Below are 18,572 nucleotides of genomic sequence, written 5' to 3' on the forward strand. Positions count from 1 at the left end.
ATTTGTTCAACAAACTCAAATAATGAAAACCTGACAGTGAAAAGGAGCTAAGAATTTCTGGTTATTCTAAGTTTTGAAGTCCTGGATGACATTTCAGAGTGTTTCTCCAAGTGAAGTCGTGTGTGTATGCCGTAATTTATTTCAGCATCTCATAGGCGATTGCTTCGGTAATCGTGCTTTGTCAAAAGATGTTAAAGATGCCAAAATACCAGTATTAATCTTTGAAGCAATTTCATTATTCACATGACAGAATCACTTTAATCATTCAAGGGTGTGTATAGTACTATTGTGCATTCCACCTCGAGTACTATATCATTAAACTAAAAAAAAAAAAAATTAAAAATGGGTGCCTTGTGTTTATGCATGTTGTGTTATCTCAATCCATGAATTATAGGCTTAAGAAATTCTCTTGATCTATCAATAGAACACAATGTGGCATATACACTGAAAAACATGAGAAAGAATTTTTTTGTGTGTGCTTGCTTCTCAGATATCATTCTTAATCTCCTGTATATATGGGGTAAATGCAGATGTAAATGCATGAGCCATGTTTTTGATCACTTAAAATCAGTGAAGTAACATTAATTTACAAGTAAATCAAGTGAGTTAAACATTTTGAGCTTTTGGTCATTGCCAATGTAACTGCATGGAAACTGCAATTAATTTCAAGTTGCAGTCTCTGTTATGTGTAGCTGCCAGATTAAAAAAGAAGATAAAAAGGAAAGGAAGAAGGAAATGTTAAGTTAGCAAAAAAACAACAAAAAACTTCAATTATTGAATATGAAGAATGCTTAGTTTAGATGTAATAACACATCAGAGCACCTGATTGCATATTTAAGACATATATCTTATTACTGCATGTAATGCTTTTCACTATGAAGGAATTGAACCCAAGGAGCACATCAATAATGTTCTTCTATTTATCACCTCAAACAACATGTATTGTTGTAATTTGTGGGGTTTTGGGTTCAAGCACATCTGTTGTAAAATGGTTACCTTTACTGTAGGTGTTCAACCATTATACTGGATTGCGAGCACCACAAGCCTGGAACACCATTCCATTTTTTTTTTCTTACAGTTACCTTGTAGCCTGAAAGTGAAAAAAAAAAGACTGCATATTGAGCCTATTTATAGCAGGCCAATCAACAACGTGAAGCCTTAGCCCAGGCCGGGAGCATTGCATGATGGGATACATTCAGTGATCGTCCACACCGGAGCATGGTCCTATTAACGTCACGACGATGTGTCAGTCCATAGCTAGCCCTATTGTCAACATGTTGGCTGTATGCTTTACACATTATCATCCTCCCGGCTGATTGTTTACCAGCTATGTGCAAATTTACACTTTCTACCCGTTTCATCTCTCTCTCTTACTCTCTCTATCTCTTTCTGTCTCTCACGGACCCTTAAATATAAAATTGGGGACAGTTTGGTCCCGGCAGAGAAGAGATTGGGTCTGCATAAAGGTCAATCGATTTGTTTTTCAAACGATTCACAATTTGCAGCAGAGGGTGCATGATTCTTGCTACCTTCTCCCCCTTCCATGGCTGGTGTTTGACAGGTCTTGCTTGATGTGAAAATGGTCATAGTGCTTGCTTCCAAGGTCATTTGATTCTCACGGGGGAAGCAGAAATCACTAAACCTAACTCTCTTGACTGTCCAGCCATTACAGTGTTCACAGGAATATGAAATGTTACCATGTCCTTCGTCAGAGAATGTGGCTCATTATTTTGATTATGAAAATGAAATCACAATTGCTTCCCCCATGAGAATCAAATGACCTCTGCACTATCTCTTCAGATTTTGAAATTTAAATACTGTAAATGTCCATATTTTCGCACAATTAATTTTTACGTGCTGAGCGACTCAAAAATATAATCACGATTCTTGAATTCTCGCTTCATGATTGTCACAACCCATTGTAAAGATATGTTTGCAGGTTTTAGAATTCACGCTTGCCAAAAGTGGGGCGAAATGCGCGAAAATTAATGCACCACAAAAATTTGTGCGTTTACAGTAAAGCTTAGATGACATGCATACACTGTCAATGTTCAGACAAGTATGAATGCACAAGGCACTGCCTGCTGCTCAGTCTCAAAGTTACTGATGTACTACATTCATGCTGCGTTTCGCAGTCCGTGGCATCCAATCTTACTACAGCTTCCATGGCTTCTTTTTTATTTCTTCCTTCTTTTTTTTTCTTGCCGTGCTGCACTTTTGCGACAGGCCTCTTTTTCTATTCCTTGAAACGGTAATTGTGTTTGCCGGCGAGGCACAATCAGAGTTAACACTCGGAATGCAGTGAGTGAATGGCGCAGTATAGACTCAGTCTCCCGTCTTCCATCTCTGATAGACCCTCTCTCCCTCTCCTACCCGATGACATCACAACATCGAGATGACATCTCCATGAAATCAAGTCTGCTATGATCATCTGCGCAGCAGCGGGAGAAGTCATTTTGCGCGGTTCAATTTCATGGTCTGCAGACCAAGAGAAGATGCTGGAGAAGAGACGGGGGTGGCGGTAAATGGGAGAGGATCCCCTCTCTTGGTATAAACTTCTGACTCTGAGATACCAGATTTTACTGGATATCACACAATCCTCTATGTGCACCAATATCATGTCATGAATATGCATGAGATTGGTGAAAACACAAGGGAAACAGACACACAGGCTGCAAAAGAAAGGAGATATTCTGTACTTTGTTTTGTAGAGTTGGTATGACAGATCATACCTACTACCCATGTTTCAGAGGCAAGAATATTAACTGAATGTTTTATTGACGATGGGTGAGTTGTGTGCCAGAGTGTGTACATAGGTAGCATGACTCTTGTTTTAGAATGATATAGTTTACATTAGCAGGAAACTGTAGTTAGTGAAGAAATATGTGGTATCAAAATACAGAGTTAGAAAGTAGCAAGTAAGATGGGAAAGTGATGGCAGTATGTTCATGAGTTATTTAGTATCTACTGCAGATTTCAATAGATTAAATATACCTTTGCTCTTTGTGACTTGGTATTGCTTTCATCTATTTTTGTTTAACTGCTCCAGTTAACGTCATTTTGATATCAAGAAGATGTTATTTCTTGACAAAGTCTAAAAGCCTTCCACTTTTGATTTCTATGTTTGTTTCTCATTCTGAATGACATTCATTATATCCTAGTTACTGAAGAAATACTTTGAATACCTTGTATTTTCAATTCATCAAATTGTAAAAGCAGTGATAGTGATTGTGAAGTAGGAAAGGAATGTGAGTGAGAATATATTGATATTAATGGCAAGCTTGTCACTTTTGTTGGGCACCAGAAAGATAGATGCAGAAAATCTTATGAATGAAATCACTTTGCCAGTCTTGTAGGTAGCATCAAAGGTTCTGGCATAGTGCTGCAAAGTTTGTGCTAGTGATTTATACACATGTGCTGGTAGAAAGTGTAACAGTCTCTCTCTTAAAGGAAGTCATTACATTTAAAACAAGGTTTTGGGATCATCTCTCTTCACTGAGGTATAGATGAAAGATTAGAAGTAGCTGGATAGATAGACAGAAAGATAAATAGATAGATATAGATAGATAGATAGATAGATAGATAGATAGATAGATAGATAGATAGATAGATAGATAGATAGATAGATAGATGGATAGATATAGATAGATAAATAGATAGACAGAAAGATAAATTATTAGAAAGATAATAGATAATATTAAGAAGAAGAGAGGGGGGAGAGGTTGGATCAGAGTGAAGGTATTTGTTTGATGTTCGTAGCAGGGCTCCTTGATTATCTTGTCTAATGAAGAGGGTTGGAAAGGAGTGGGCACACATCATCTGCCGATGTGAGATTGGCAAAGTTTAGATGTTGGTGGTTGTGCACCCAGTGTAAGCAAACATTGAAATCTGTACCATCCTTCCGTGTGACCCTGGATTTCTAAGTCCACCAGGGCTCTGACGTCATTCCGGCAGAGTAGAAAGAAGACAGAAAAAAGTGGAGCTGCCCTCGGACACCGAGAAGTGAGCTGCTTGATCCTGGTGGATTAAAGCGATGCCTTGCCCACCAAAATTGATTAACTGTGCCCTGGTCCATGGATGTTGTTAAAGGTCCAGGCCTACACATCAATCTTTTATGGCAGGCCTCGTGCCATTTCTGGCGGAATTGCTGCTTTTGCTTATTACCCCAGATTTCAGGAAGGTCTTCTGTACTATTCTTAGGAGAGCAGGTTACTTGTCTTGAGGTTGTATCTGTAACACCATGTAATCTCTGAAGGTGCCCTTTTCTACACAATGTATTCATTTTCTGACAAAACTTTTGCAATTTTTGTCATATTATATTTATGGTTGTGTATTTTTGTTTTTATTACAACTTCAGCCTTCAAGGTTATCGATACAGAAGTCTGTTTTATGTGTAACAATGGACAGGACCACCACAAACTTAACGACAACAGAAATATTGAAAGAATACACCCTATATGATTTCTGAAGCAAACATTGATTAATTTCACCTAAAAAATCTGTCTTGCGACAAGGTAAGAAAAAAGAAGAAACTAAAAATGTTTATGCTTCATCTATTTGAGACTTGCACAATAATTCCTAAGATTAGGAGAATCATGCAAGAACCACTTGTAGCCGCCATATTTAATAGATGTTCCTGATCCTTAAATCATCAAAGATCAAAAGTTGGTTGACTTGTTTTAAATATCACTAGAGCACAGCTTTCTCAGAATGTTATTTCAGGTGATTGGATAACCATTAGTAGAATTAGTGCAGGTAATTATTTTGCTATTTACGACCAACTGGAATGAAAAATGACTTTGGTTGTAAAAATGAAATATGGTCTGTAGATATGTGACCAAATTATGAAATTGTACTCATATTTGGTGTTATAAAGTCACAGATCACAGTTTGACAAGTTAAGGTCAAAATTTGGAGTATCAATGATCTAAATAAAGAAGCAGTCATGAAATTATCAAACTTGTTTAGAACTAGATGGACCCTAAGTGTGTTTTTTTTTCCTTTAATTCTTCCTCTCATCTGATAATCATTAGTAAAAAGATATGCCCTGTCACACCAAAGTTGCCTTTTCGATTATGGAATGAAAATATGAAGGTTGATATTCTATTTCAGATTCTGCAGTGTCACTGCTAATACATTGGTGTAACAAAGACTAATGACATCATCCTAAGAAGGCCTTTGATATGGCTGTAGTGTGTAAAGTAATTGGTGGTTGTTATGATGCGGAGATAAAAATACATGTACCTTGGTTTAGTAACTACTACAATTATGTGTAGAGGCAACGCCCCAAGACAGCCTTGTCATTCAGGAAATGTCACGTTGACAAAACTGATTCCTTATTTACGATTGAGTGAAAGTGAGCATGCTGAATGCCACGTGTATGATATTTTTTTTTTATCATCACACAAGTTTTTTATATCAAAATAAATCATATTGAACAAATTTCGTTATCTACATGCTCCTTTGGTAAATATATGAATGATGGGAGTATGTGGTGTGAAATGTTAAAGAGCACCAAATCAGTTCTCGTGTTGTCCACGCAACAGTGTACCGTACTTCAAAAGCATATTTAGCTATTTCATTTCTATCACAATAGAACAAACAAGTCTAGTTATATCATGGCTCATGTTTAATGCTAGTGTGAATTCATGCTTGATTCATGAAGGGTAACAAAATGAAGTGATGGAAAATGCCTCTAATATCATTATTGCGATCTGTTCGTACTACACTGCCAAAAGTCCGGTGTTAAATATGAAACACCGAGCTGGTGTTTAATTTCCGGTGCTTATTCATGGTGTTAGATTAATACCTCCGGGTGTCATTTCAAAATATAAAATTGTTTTTTTGATAGTTTCTTAGTAACTGAATTTCTTGTTAATTCTGAATTTCAACAAGACGATGAAGAATTTTCCGATAAAGTACTTGATTTTTGAAAAAATGTATAAACATATTTACACCACAGTAACACCAGTTGGTGTGGTCTCCTATTGAAGCTGGACGGGTGTTATACCATTGAAATTAACACCACCAATATCAAATCAACACCATGCGGTGTCATTAATGAATTAACTCTAGCGCAGTGTCAAAAATATCACCAGCTACAGTGTCAAATTAACACCACGAAGTGCCAGGTGAACACTTTTTAGCACCGTCACAATACATTTTCTACACCTGTGGGTGTGGTCCTCTATTGAAGATTGATCGGTGTTAGATTTAACACCCATGGTGTTAAATCTAACACCGATGTTTTCACAGTGTAGGAAGAAGAATAGAGGGAGGGGTAGGGGAAGATAAACTAGGAATATGTGTGTTATGTGATCAGGTTAATTCTGAGCAGAGATCGTCGAATGCTCCAGAGCAAGGTTGAAGACTAGCCTGTAGTTAAGTGACTACAAATTTGATTAGTCAAAATTTGATTAGTCTAAGATGGCTTGAGCACAGTCCCCATGCTTGATCGACTCACATTTTCTGATTGATGAAACTTTAAGGGTATGATTTTTCCAACTGTTGCACTCACAGTACGACACCTTCAGTCAAGACATAAAGTAAATATTGTAATAAGGGATTAACCCATAGTTTGCCAGGTTCATGATACTTCAGAACAATAAATGGCCACATTCAAGATGTACTATCCTACTATCAGTGCAGACACGACAGGAAGTCTTAATTTTTTTTTGTTGTTTTCTGCAGAATGCAGGTAAATACACTGTACTGCAATATTTCTCTTGATATGGTACAGTAAATATAGATTGATCTTAAGAGACAAATCAGTTGAGGAAATTCTCATCTTTCAATAGAGTAATATTACCGTGTACCTTTAACTTTCTTAGCACTGAATGGTTTAATGGACTATGCCTGTGGTCTCCAATCAGTCTACTTGAGCTGTATAGATCGATTTCTGTCAATTCTCAGTGTATACACATATATAAAGCTGAATAAACTCTGAAATAGCAGAATACTGTTTTTTTTTTATAGATATCCTGTGATATGATTTTTCAAAAATCTGAATAAACTCTGAAAAAGCAGAATACTGATTTTTTTTTAGATATCCTGTGACATGATTTTTTTTTAGATATCCTGTGATATGATTTTTTTTTTAGATATCCTGTGATATGATTTTTTTTCTAATCTCATATTTTTGAATTCCTATTTCTGATCTACCTCCATTAAAATGATTATGCTAAATTCTGGTTTTTTTTTTTGTCACTGTGTAAAGCACTCTCTTTTTGAAAAGATGCTTTATCATTTGTTATTATCGTTATATAATATTGTTATTTTTGTCATATTCATTCTCTTCATTGCTAGCTTTATAAGTGGTTATTAAATTGGCAACATCTTGAAGATGTAAGTTCTTGCTTTAACTGATGCACGTTGTTACGCCTTATTAGGCTTGCTAACTTTACAACTAGGTCAAGTCCAGATAGATTAATGATCGAATGCTACTGAAAAAGCTTGACGAGTGAGCTACTGTAAAACCAGAAGCATTCACAGTATTAAACTTTGGCGACTTGGAGCAGATGGCCCTTTTTTTGCAGCATAAAACTTTCATGAATTGCTACTTCACTACATTGTGAAAGCAAACACTTTCGCTGACATTTTACTTTCTCAAGTCTTGACTCCTTCGGAAATTTGCAAAAGTTTCAAACAGACCTACATGAAAATTTCTGGTTTCACAATAAGCGTGTGGGCACAAAAGGGTTAGACATGACTGAGGCTCAGATGTAGACTACTAGTATAGGCCTATAGGTTTCTCTTAAGCACACTGGCATTCTCACTGTTATGTGTTTAATAGCAGCCATCAAATTCACTGTGCCTAAGGACACCGAGTTTTGAAGTTGTCGAGAAAAGTGCTTCAGCTTTCATACTTCCAGAACAGCCCCCATGTCAAACTACAGGCAGCATCAAAATGTTCTTGTTGACCTGGAATGGGTTAAGGTTTGATCTTACATCAGTGTTAAGATTAGGGTCCAAGCTTTATTGCAGTGCACCACCCTCAAGATTCATTACAGCATATCACTTCAAAAGTCCCTGCTGACTGGGTAACCTTCTGATTTCTCCGTCTGCGGGGGCTCCCCGACTCTTTTAGTACTCCCGACCCAGAATCACCGACCTCGAACGATAATATGGAGCACCCAGCTGCCTGAATGCACCCTAGCCACCATTGACGTAATTCCAAGTTTGATTGAAAGGACCCCTGTGTCCAATACTGATGGAGTAAATGAACCCAAAATAGCGACCATTTGAATAGGAAATCTGAATCATTGAGTACCAGAGATTTTAACTTTCCCTTATTTAACTGACCCACTACTGACTACTGCTAGATTGACTTATCTTGGCATCAAAGAGAATACTAAAACCACCTTAATGACTGTAGTAGAGCAGCATATATTTAGTAGATCAACCCAGCTGTCATATATACATTAAAGGTTATATCAAAGATCCTACACTCCATAAGATGATCAACTCCCCCAATTTTACACAGCCGCTGGTGAAATAGAAGTGGCTGCCGCCCGCTAGCATTGAGCGGGTATAGAACGAACAAACGTTAGCCTTTTGCAAAGGCAGCTCGCAGTAATTCACAGCAAGTCTAGTGACCTGCGAGCAGAGCTGACCGAACTGTGTGCGAGTCTACCGCTCGCTGTAACCAGGGAGGTAAGACAAAAACTCGCTGTGCACAGTGTTTTGGAAATCGAAATAATGATAAACCTGCTGATGGTTTGGTGTAGCTATTGATGCAGTTTAATTCACTGCACCAATTCTTAGGCTTACTCGTGATTCTTTACAGAAAATTCCTTCTTTCTTGTCTTAGCCTGTCTTGGTCCTACACAAACATTTCAGGAAAGTACAGGTCACCAGGAAACTATCCCTGCTCAACACTAGTTGGCGCACTCCTTAGAAATCCCACAATTCCAAGTGGCAGTTTTCACTTTTCGAAGGAGAGTTGACCATCTTATGTAGTGTGTAGGATCTTTGGTTATATACCCTTTTGCAAATATCACATAACTATGCATGGTTGAAGGATATTGTCTCCCAGCATCGTGTATGAAATCCCACAGTAATATAACTCCACCCCAAGAGCTTTTAAAAAGAAATGAAAAACTAACTCCATGTCTCTCGAGAATATGCTCTTCTTTTGAACCAAGGATAATGGTGGGATTTTTTTTTTCAGAGTCTGAACAATTTGACAGGAAATCTATAGTATCGTTTCCTCATCCATCATAGAGAAGCTTCCAGTTTTATTATTCTGAGGAAAGGTCTGAATTACCTATCTCTATGATATCCCAGCTATTGAAAGTAATCTAATTATCAGGGTCCCCAAAAAGGACACACAAACTTCAAATGGAATATCTTGCATCATACTGATGACTTGATTACTACATCATCATCGGTAAAACAAGATAAAGATATGATGTATGTATACCAATATTTGAGAGATGAATTGATAAAACTGAAGAATATTTGATCAGGTTTCCTCTGTCCTGTTTAACCCGTTGAGGACGGAATGATTTTGCCACACAACGCGCATTTCCCATAAACACAGTTACTAAATGATATCATGATTGCCACGTTTCAAACCTTTACTGCATATTAAAGCAGGTTAATTACTGATGGTTTTGAATTATTAGATGATTAAGTTGCAGACTGAAAGAGGTGGGACAGACTTAACCACCTCCCCCCCCCCCCACACACACACCCCATGGGGGGGGATATTCAAAGCATTTGCTAAAATATATTCACTTTTTTGTATTAGAGTTTTCACAACTTAACATGCATCATTTTTGTCACTAGAGAAAGTGAGATTCATGTTTATGTATTGTTATATTGTGAAAAACAAAATGAATTTGAACTGAACCGAACTGAACTGAACAACATCTGGTGTCTATCTCTAAACACATTTCACACACACATATACCAATCCATGAAAATGCTAATGTATTCAATCTATGCCATCCATGAAAATCCTATTGTATTCAATCTATCTATCCATCCAATCATCTGCTCATGACATATTATAATTTTATATTCGACCTGTCATCTGTGCAACCAGCTACGTATCCAGTAATGTATTTAACTCGATATCACTCAATAATGTATCCCCTAAATATTTCTGTGTGAACATCAGTGTACTTTCCTATCCTCTAATGATGGTGACTAATCTTTGCTGCCGTCATGCTTGTAAATAGTTCATCCTGTAACCTAGCAACCACATGGAATTGACACCACCAGGCGTGACAAGACAATGCATCTCTCCTCACCGCCATCTTTTGTTATCAAGTGTCTACTCTCGGCAGTGAATACCACAGGGTCATGGTTATGCAATTCAGAAGATGTCGTATGCCCTTCCCAGACCTGTGGAATACAATTGAACACTGTTTGCACCTTTTGTCATCTCTGCCTTACATGGCGTCAGAAAATCCCTGGATAGGTGAAAAATTGCAAAGATGCTCTGTTGTAATTACCCCACTCGTGCACTTGTGGCTGGATGTAGTTTTGTTATAAAACATATTACGCAAATTAGGACATGTTTGAGTGTTGCATACAGCATTACGTAGACTGGGTGAGTGGGGTCTTGAACATATCACATTCTCTAGCACCTCCATGTAAATGTCATCTCCCCTTGAGGACCAAGGGCTTGAATGGGTGCTCCCTTGCAAACGTGACATGAGTTGGTTGTCGGAGCATATATTTTCCCCCTTCGAGCTTGGAAGGAACAGACATGGATGATGTTGGCAAGGGGAAATGATGCATGGCCCGTCACATGCAATGAAGAATGATAATGCCCTAACATTTCATCCTACAGATCCCACCAATACATCATACGTTTGAAGTTGGAAGAATCTATTCCGATCAGCGTCCACAGTACGCAGTGCTTTTCTATTGAAAAGGGGACTGGGATTATACAGTGGAGATTTATGTCCAGAGTAGATCTTGAGAAAGTCCTTGATGAATTATTTGTGTGTGTGTTGGTGTGTGTATATGGTTACAGTTTTACGGTGTGTGTTTGTGTGTGTATGAGTAATTTGTGTGTGTATGTGGTTACAGTTTTAAAGCACTTGCCCAGCATTTAGGACAGAAGTGTGTAGATGATTTTCAACAGAATACAGAAGATAATAGTACATTCATGACTATCCTAAGGTCATTAACAATTTTGCATTGGTACAATACTGTGGTAAGTTTGATACATAAGCCTTGACATTTAGCTGCATGAGCCAATATCTGTTCAAGAACTCCCACACTCCCTCAGTTTTGGAGTAAGAGCTCTTGCTTTTGGAGATCTGTTCAGTTGAGAAGAGGTAGGATGTTGTTTTTTGCTGCCCCAAAACTGTCTCCTCTAATTTTAGTAGCCCAGGCTGACTTGGTCAGTGTAAATTGTCAAAAGAGGCAAGCTGACAGCCAAGCTGCCTACATGCAAACAGACAAACAGATGCGAGCCATCATCTTTCTGTGTGGAAGTATCCGATGTCTCACGGATGCGAAACTGGGATCCTATCTCCTCTTCTTCTTCTTCTTTTCATTTTCATTTTTTTGTTTCATTTTCTAGTTCCCAGCTGACTTTGTTTGGTTTTCCCTTTCACAATCTCACATGAGATTTATGCCTTCGCGCTCGTGATATTTCATCGACATTCTTCAGCACTGCATGCCACTGTGGGCTAAAATGATATGAAGCAGATAAATCTTCCGTGGATGCACAATTATGTTCTGATTTATAGACTGGAGAGAGAGAGCATCCTGCATTGTAACACTAAGGGACCAATATGTAGTCACAGAATAGTTGACCTCACTCCATCTTTGACAAGGAGCTGTCTTCTCCAATTTCTTCCGCATTCTGACACTTTTCTCCTCATATTTAGAATAAAAATTGAACCAGACATGGGCTTGAAGCAAAGATCAGCTACCATTAGATGTGTACACAGCCGCAGAAGATTAAACCCCGAAAGAGTCTCGTTGTTCATGCAAAATAGCTGACAAGCATTCTAGATTTTAGAATAAGAGCCCATTCTTCTGTAGCAATATTGATTTTAGTTTGTGGTACTGAAACTCAGAGAGATTAGAATGTTGGCTGATTTGTTTTAGAGCCAGCATCAAATCCACATCTACTGGCAGAGTATTGAAATGTGTGGTTTGGTGAGTGCATTGATACATTGTATCCCCCTCTGTGGTGGAAAAGATGTGCAGTACTGTCTACAGATAAAACTGCAAAGCAACAGATTCAACATTCACACGCCCAGTCATTCAACTCTAATGTGAACATCATCTGATATTTGCTGGATTTTTATTATTGTGTATGTGTGATTTATTATTGCACTTAAGGTCAAATTAGGCCATTTTCTGTGTTGTAATGCCATATTGCCAAAAGATATCAATATCATTTGAACTCTTTTTTTCTTTTCTCTTGCCAAATGTACTTGCCTATGTCCATCTGTCACTATTTCTGTTGTCTTGACAACAAACTGTTATGATACTCTGAATAGCAATAACTATACCAGCGAATAGTGATCTGCACATTTGGTTGCTCAATTTGGCAATATCCCAAAGGTTAAACTGTCATGGTCTGGTATAGCAGTAGACTCTGTTTTGTCTTTTGTTGCGCAAGAAGCACTCTGTGCCTAGCCCTGAGAGAAGTGCATTCAATTATATATTTCATTGATGATGATAGAAAGGGGTTGATAATTATCGTGATTATGTCTACTGCCTAGGGAGGGTCTAATGCGTTGCAGTGTTTTGCCGCTGACTTTATATCGACACGGAGTCTGTGTGCAAGGCTCCCAAGCTTTATTGCTTTGTAAATGTCACTAGTTTTCTTTAACCTATTCAGTACCGACTAGTTATATAAGACAAAATGTAAACTTGGTGTAAAAAGCTGACAATGTAATGGGGATAGTCAGTTTGCACATCATAATTTGCATGAAGGTAGTGTCAAAAGAATAAGCATGCATGCATTCATTATCCTTTGTTAAACAAAGATTGGTATAATCAACTAATGTGATGCAAAAGGTAGCCAGGTACCTCGCGCCACTGTATAGCATGTTAGGAAACCAGGAGGCTAAATTGCACCGTAGAATTGATTCCAAAGTCAGCCATTGTACCACACTTCATTGCCCATGAATAGTAGATGCTGCTACCACTCTTATCACTTCTTTCCCATTATATATTTTCTCTTTATACACAGCCAGAGGAGCTGACAGAAGCCATAGAGATCAGCAACCTGATCTTCACCAGTCTCTTTGCCTTAGAGATGCTACTAAAGCTAATTGCCTATGGACCCATCGGCTATGTCAGCAATGGATTTAATGTCTTTGATGGCCTTATAGTCATAGTCAGGTAAAAGTTCACATCAATACCTTCTTGATACCAACTGACATTTACTCATTCCTCTAGCTGGGTATATTTTGTATATTTCCATAATGATGATATGAAATGCACAAATTGTTCATATCTAATACTTTTTGTTCATTATTTAATTTATTTGTGTTTGTCTGTTTTTGATTCAAATTTGTACAAGATAAAACAGAAAGCATTTTTCAAACACAAGCTATTCATGAAAAAAGTAACAGAACTAAATAAAGAAGTAAAATCTTGCTTTGTTTTATTATTTGTAGAATGAAATTATATTGACCTATATCAGTTATACTCATTGCATTAAATGTATGTAACATGGAAGATGTTTGTTTTTTGTCAGTTTGCCATACTTGAGAGCTAGTGACAAATCATTATTGGCCTGCTGTGAATGAACTGGATGAATTTTTTGCTAAGCTGGCCCAATAAATAATCTCCACAATGTTTAGGAAGGTTTATGTTCTTTTAAATCCTTGTCGAGAAGTGAAGGGTTGTGAATGAGATATACAGGCCTGAGATGATTGGCCAGCTTTATGCTATTAAGAAATCAGAACTAGGAATTTGTTTGAAGAGAGAGATTGAATTGTTTTCTCCTTGTCCTCTTCCATTCCCTATTCCATCCTTCCCTCAATCTCTGCCTTCCCTCTCTGTCTTTGTATTTCTATCTATATCTTTATATTTTTCTATTTCCTCTTTCTGTTTTTTCTTTGTTCATCTATATTTCCTCTTTCTGTTTTTTCTTTATTCATCTATCTTTCCTCCTGTTTTTCTTTGTTCATCTATCTTTCTTCTGTCTGTTTATTCTGTGTTCATCTATCTTTCCTCTTACATTCTTCCTATCTCTCCCATTCTCTCTTCCCTTTCCATGTTCTCTTTTGTTCTGTCTTTCCACCACATTTCTCTCTTAACCTCCCCAGTGTGGTAGAAGTCCTCCAGGATGGCAGTGGGGGTCTGTCCGTCCTGCGAACCTTCCGTCTCCTGCGAATCCTCAAGTTGGTGCGGTTCATGCCCGCCCTCCGGAGGCAGCTCCTGGTCATGCTGCGGACCATGGACAACGTGGCCACGTTCTTCTCCCTCCTTGCCCTCTTCATCTTCATCTTTAGGTGAGTCGTGTTGCCGTGGCGATGGCAGACAGGATGAGACTCGATTTCCTTCTAACGCTGATTGATCTCTCTTGCTTGAGTAGAATATTTGCCAGTACAGTTCAGACAAGCAAAATGCATTCATCTGTGTATGCATTAATGTCTCCTCTTGCTCAGTTTGTTCAACACATGAGAAGGATGCACAAGACAAGTAGACATCTAGGTAAGACAATACTTATCCTTGGTGGCTACTGGAATCTCAGTAGTTGCCTAGGAATAGCATAGGTCCTATTACAATATTTTTTCCAAGTGAAATTGTAACAACTCTTGTTTACCTGATACTACTTGCTTTCATCCACTGAAACAATTCTTGTCAGAGGCAAAACCCCCCTGAAATGTTATTAAACTTACATCCAATTTTATCAAGCACTCAGGCAATACAACCTTTCACAGCAGAGTGAAGGCATCTTATGGTCATCTTAGTTGCCATAGCAACAGCTGTGTATGAATTAAAGTACTACCATCATTGGTTAATGTTGTTTTTATTGTCTCTTGATTTTTGTCACAATCCCACTTCTTTGTCTACACTGAAAGGATAATTTTGAATGCATAGACTGTCTCCTGATTTTCTCAGTGAGTTGCATATTAACTGCGGATGGTATTAATGTGTAACACTGTGTGTTATTGAGACCTGATGATTTATAATCATCCCTGCCGATAAAAATCTTGTAATTGTCAAACTAGTGGAAGATACTATTTTTCTGTTGTATGAGCATGGTCTTTGATGCAAGGCTATTGTTTAAATAAACATCAACAAATATGTATATCCCATTCCTGCTAAACTTTGTTGGAAGCATGCAAATTTTGAAGAAAAAAAAGTAGCCATATGTCACATACTGAAGTAATTGTACTGGTTTCTCGAAAGGACACATTAATGGGACTCCAGATTGAGAGCACATTTGTGGAGAGAACTGTGCACATTACTGTGACTTATCCCGGGCAATGTTAATGCATGTCACCATGTTTCAGGCATGCAGACTCCCGTGGATGCAAAATTATTTCGCTCGCTGTCGGCTGCATGCGGTGGAAGAAATGATAATGTGACGGAGAGTATGGCTCGGATGTGCGGGACAGAATTTGCTGGGCAAACATTCCATATCTGCCGTGTCATTGTATTCTGTCTGTCTGTGTGTGTGTGTGGTGCCGGGGGATGGAGGGGAGAGGAATGAAGGAATTCACTATTTGTTAGTTGTATGTCAAATGTAAATGAGGGGAGACTACAAAGCAAAAAAAAAAAAATGCCTCCAACCAATCTCCCCCCCCCCCTTCCTCCCAAAACAGAGGAAGAATCTGGGCAAGTTATCTGCTCTACATGTTTAGCAGCACACTGAGTTATTGCATTTCAACTCCCAATGGAACAATTGAGTTTGTATGTGTGTCTGTGTGTGTCTGACGTTCTGTGTCTCTGGTCGAGCTGTGTTTGTCGGGTGGCCATGCATGATGTGGACGAAATTCAGGTGTAATTGCCTCGCTGAAATGACACGTCTGCGCTTACGCCCGTTCCCCTCAATTAACCATTCAGAGTACTAGCCAGCCAGACAGGCAAACTCCTTCCTTAATATTGGAAAAGAAGACAAAAACGAAAGAAGAAGGGGAGAAAAAAAGGCGTGAAAGGAAAATGCCGAAGAAGGATGTAGACACACTCAATCAAGTGAGTGCATTTACGTCAACATCTTGCCCTTATCCCATAATAAGCAGAGAAGGTATTTCCTGTTCACAGGGTTTGTAAGGGTCCAAACAAATGAAATTAAGGTTCACATTTCTTGAGACCTTTTTGTCTTTCATGCACCTACCTATCAAAGATATTTTTACATCCATTTAATAGGTATTTACCATGCTTCAATCACCCAGGGAATAATAACTTTATAAGGGTTGTTAAAGTGTTAATGTGTAATCCAATCAATTTATGTTCTGCAGGGCATCAAACCTTTTGAGATGTTGATGAAGCAAAGTGGTAAACCATGTGAATTCCATTTCATTTCTATTTTTGAAATGTCTATTCAGTTCAAGCTCATGTTATAACAAGAATGTTGAGAAGGTATGGGCTGCTACATTGGGAAAAATTGATCAAACTTACTATCTTGTTGCAAGCTAATTTTAAGAACCAGCGTGTAAGGTAAAAAAAAATAATAATTACAAAAATTGCTGTCAGTGGTATGTCGGTGGAAGAGTTTCATGATGTTTTGTGTCACATCGATCATAAACATGAGTGCATACATTCAACTTTGCTTTGATGACAGCTGTTTGTTTTGTTTTTCCATAATGTCAGAATAACAAATATACAGCACAGTTTGATACAGTATATTTTTATGGTGATTTGAAATGTGTAAAGCTGAACTCATGGGGGAGGAAGATTTTCATTTTCAAAATTTTTCTTTGAGGAAAAAAAATAGATCATTTTTGCATAAAAATTTAATGGAGGAACCATTCAGTAAGCCCCTGCCATATATGGCATATATTTCACAAGCATGGTAATTTGCATATTGGGACTATAGTGAGACATCTTTGAGTTTCCTTGAATTCACACCCAAGAACAACAGGGAATAAGAAATAAGTATTTTTTTTTTTAAGGAAGATGGTGACTTGCAACTTTGGCAATGTTATACAGCACATTTGTGTTGTGGGAGGCCTTTTTTTGTGTGTGAATTTCAGTTGATTTCTAAAAACTGCAATATCAAAAACACCACAGAATGTAAGGCATATACAGTATTTACTCTGAGAATTAACAGACTACTTTCATTTTGATTTAGAATATTTAAAGATATACCTGATGCTCTTAAACAGGTCCTGGATCTTTTTGAAAGAAATTTCGTAGCTGCCAACCCCATACCTCATTGGTTCTATGCTTGCCAAATCTTCTCTCTGCTTTTGCTCGTGCCTATATTGTGCAAGTGCTGATAAATCAAATATATCAAGTCATATATGACATATCGTGAAATGATATTGCATGATACATCAAATCATATGTATGAAATATATCAAATCATATGTGATATATCATGAAATATATCAAATCATATATTCAATATATCAGATTTTTATGAAAGATGCTGATGATTAAAATGTGCATTACACTGAAGATGACTATGATAGTATTCAGCTTTTTTTGTCAAAATGTGAGAATTGTGTCACTGCAAGCTAGCTATAAATGATCTTGCATGATTTAGAGGTATTTGACACATTATGTTCCTGTGGCTTATTGGGAGACTTCTGTCTGATTTGGCAGATCATTTGGGTTGTTGACATATTAAAGGTATACCCTGTGCTTATGGGACCCTGATGCATTCTGTGTGGTATCCATAGAGTTTTTCTCTCTTTGTTTTCAAGAAGAAGAAGAAGAGAACAAATTCAGGTCCTCATTGCATGCATGTCTTTTGTGGCACGAACATGCTCTTTTGTGACAAAACCTTTGCAGGTAAACAAATGATAAAATGATACTTGCTGCCCAAAAAAAAAAAAATGCTTCTGTGATGAATGTCTTGCAGAAAGTATTGATTTAGGTAAGAGAGCTGTTTTTGTCTCCCCAACCTGTTTCTTATTAAAACTATGCTTTACTGCCAGGAGACTTCATTCTATTGCTGCTACTCATATGATGTAACTTCAGAGGTTATGTAAAAGAGCCAAATGACAATCTATAAGAGAAGAGTAAAAAACATGAAGAAAACTTCTTGTGTAATATTCACTGTAAATCAAAAAGAAATGTTAGCAGTGTTCAATGCATTTTAGGTTCATTTTGGAATGGTTGCACTATGATCGATTGAAGAAATGACTTGGAATGGAAACTGACTTCATTTCAAACTTTGATTAACTTTGATTTAGTATAAACAGTTTCTGATCAAATCTGGCTGCTCAAAAGTAGAGACTGGAAAAGAGATCCAAAGGAACTGTTATTGAAATTACTTTTGAATAATTGGGGAATTATATCTTTCACTCGGAAATGCTCTGTGTTAAATGTAAATGAGGTTACTTTTGAAAACGTTAAATGAAAATAAACACAGAAGATGGTTTTCCATAAGAGCACTGGTAAATCACACAATTCACAAACTCTACAGAAAGCTCAAGTAGTGGTCATTATTCTGTTCTTGGGTTACT

The 18,572-nt window shown here is 37.6% G+C and overlaps 1 protein-coding gene across 1 annotated transcript in view; it reads left to right on the forward strand.

Moving 5' to 3' along the window:
• The window catches only part of LOC140231521 (voltage-dependent T-type calcium channel subunit alpha-1H-like), a 173,849-nt gene that overhangs the window by 55,089 nt on the left and 100,188 nt on the right, over positions 1–18,572 (forward strand). Inside the window, exons 8-9 of the mRNA XM_072311655.1 lie at positions 13,172–13,323; positions 14,256–14,441. Of these exons, the coding sequence (XP_072167756.1) occupies positions 13,172–13,323; positions 14,256–14,441 (338 nt within the window). The remainder of the gene's footprint in view (positions 1–13,171; positions 13,324–14,255; positions 14,442–18,572) is intronic.

Source organism: Diadema setosum, chromosome 8 (genome assembly GCF_964275005.1).
Source record: "Diadema setosum chromosome 8, eeDiaSeto1, whole genome shotgun sequence".
Taxonomy (NCBI): Eukaryota; Metazoa; Echinodermata; class Echinoidea; order Diadematoida; family Diadematidae; genus Diadema; species Diadema setosum.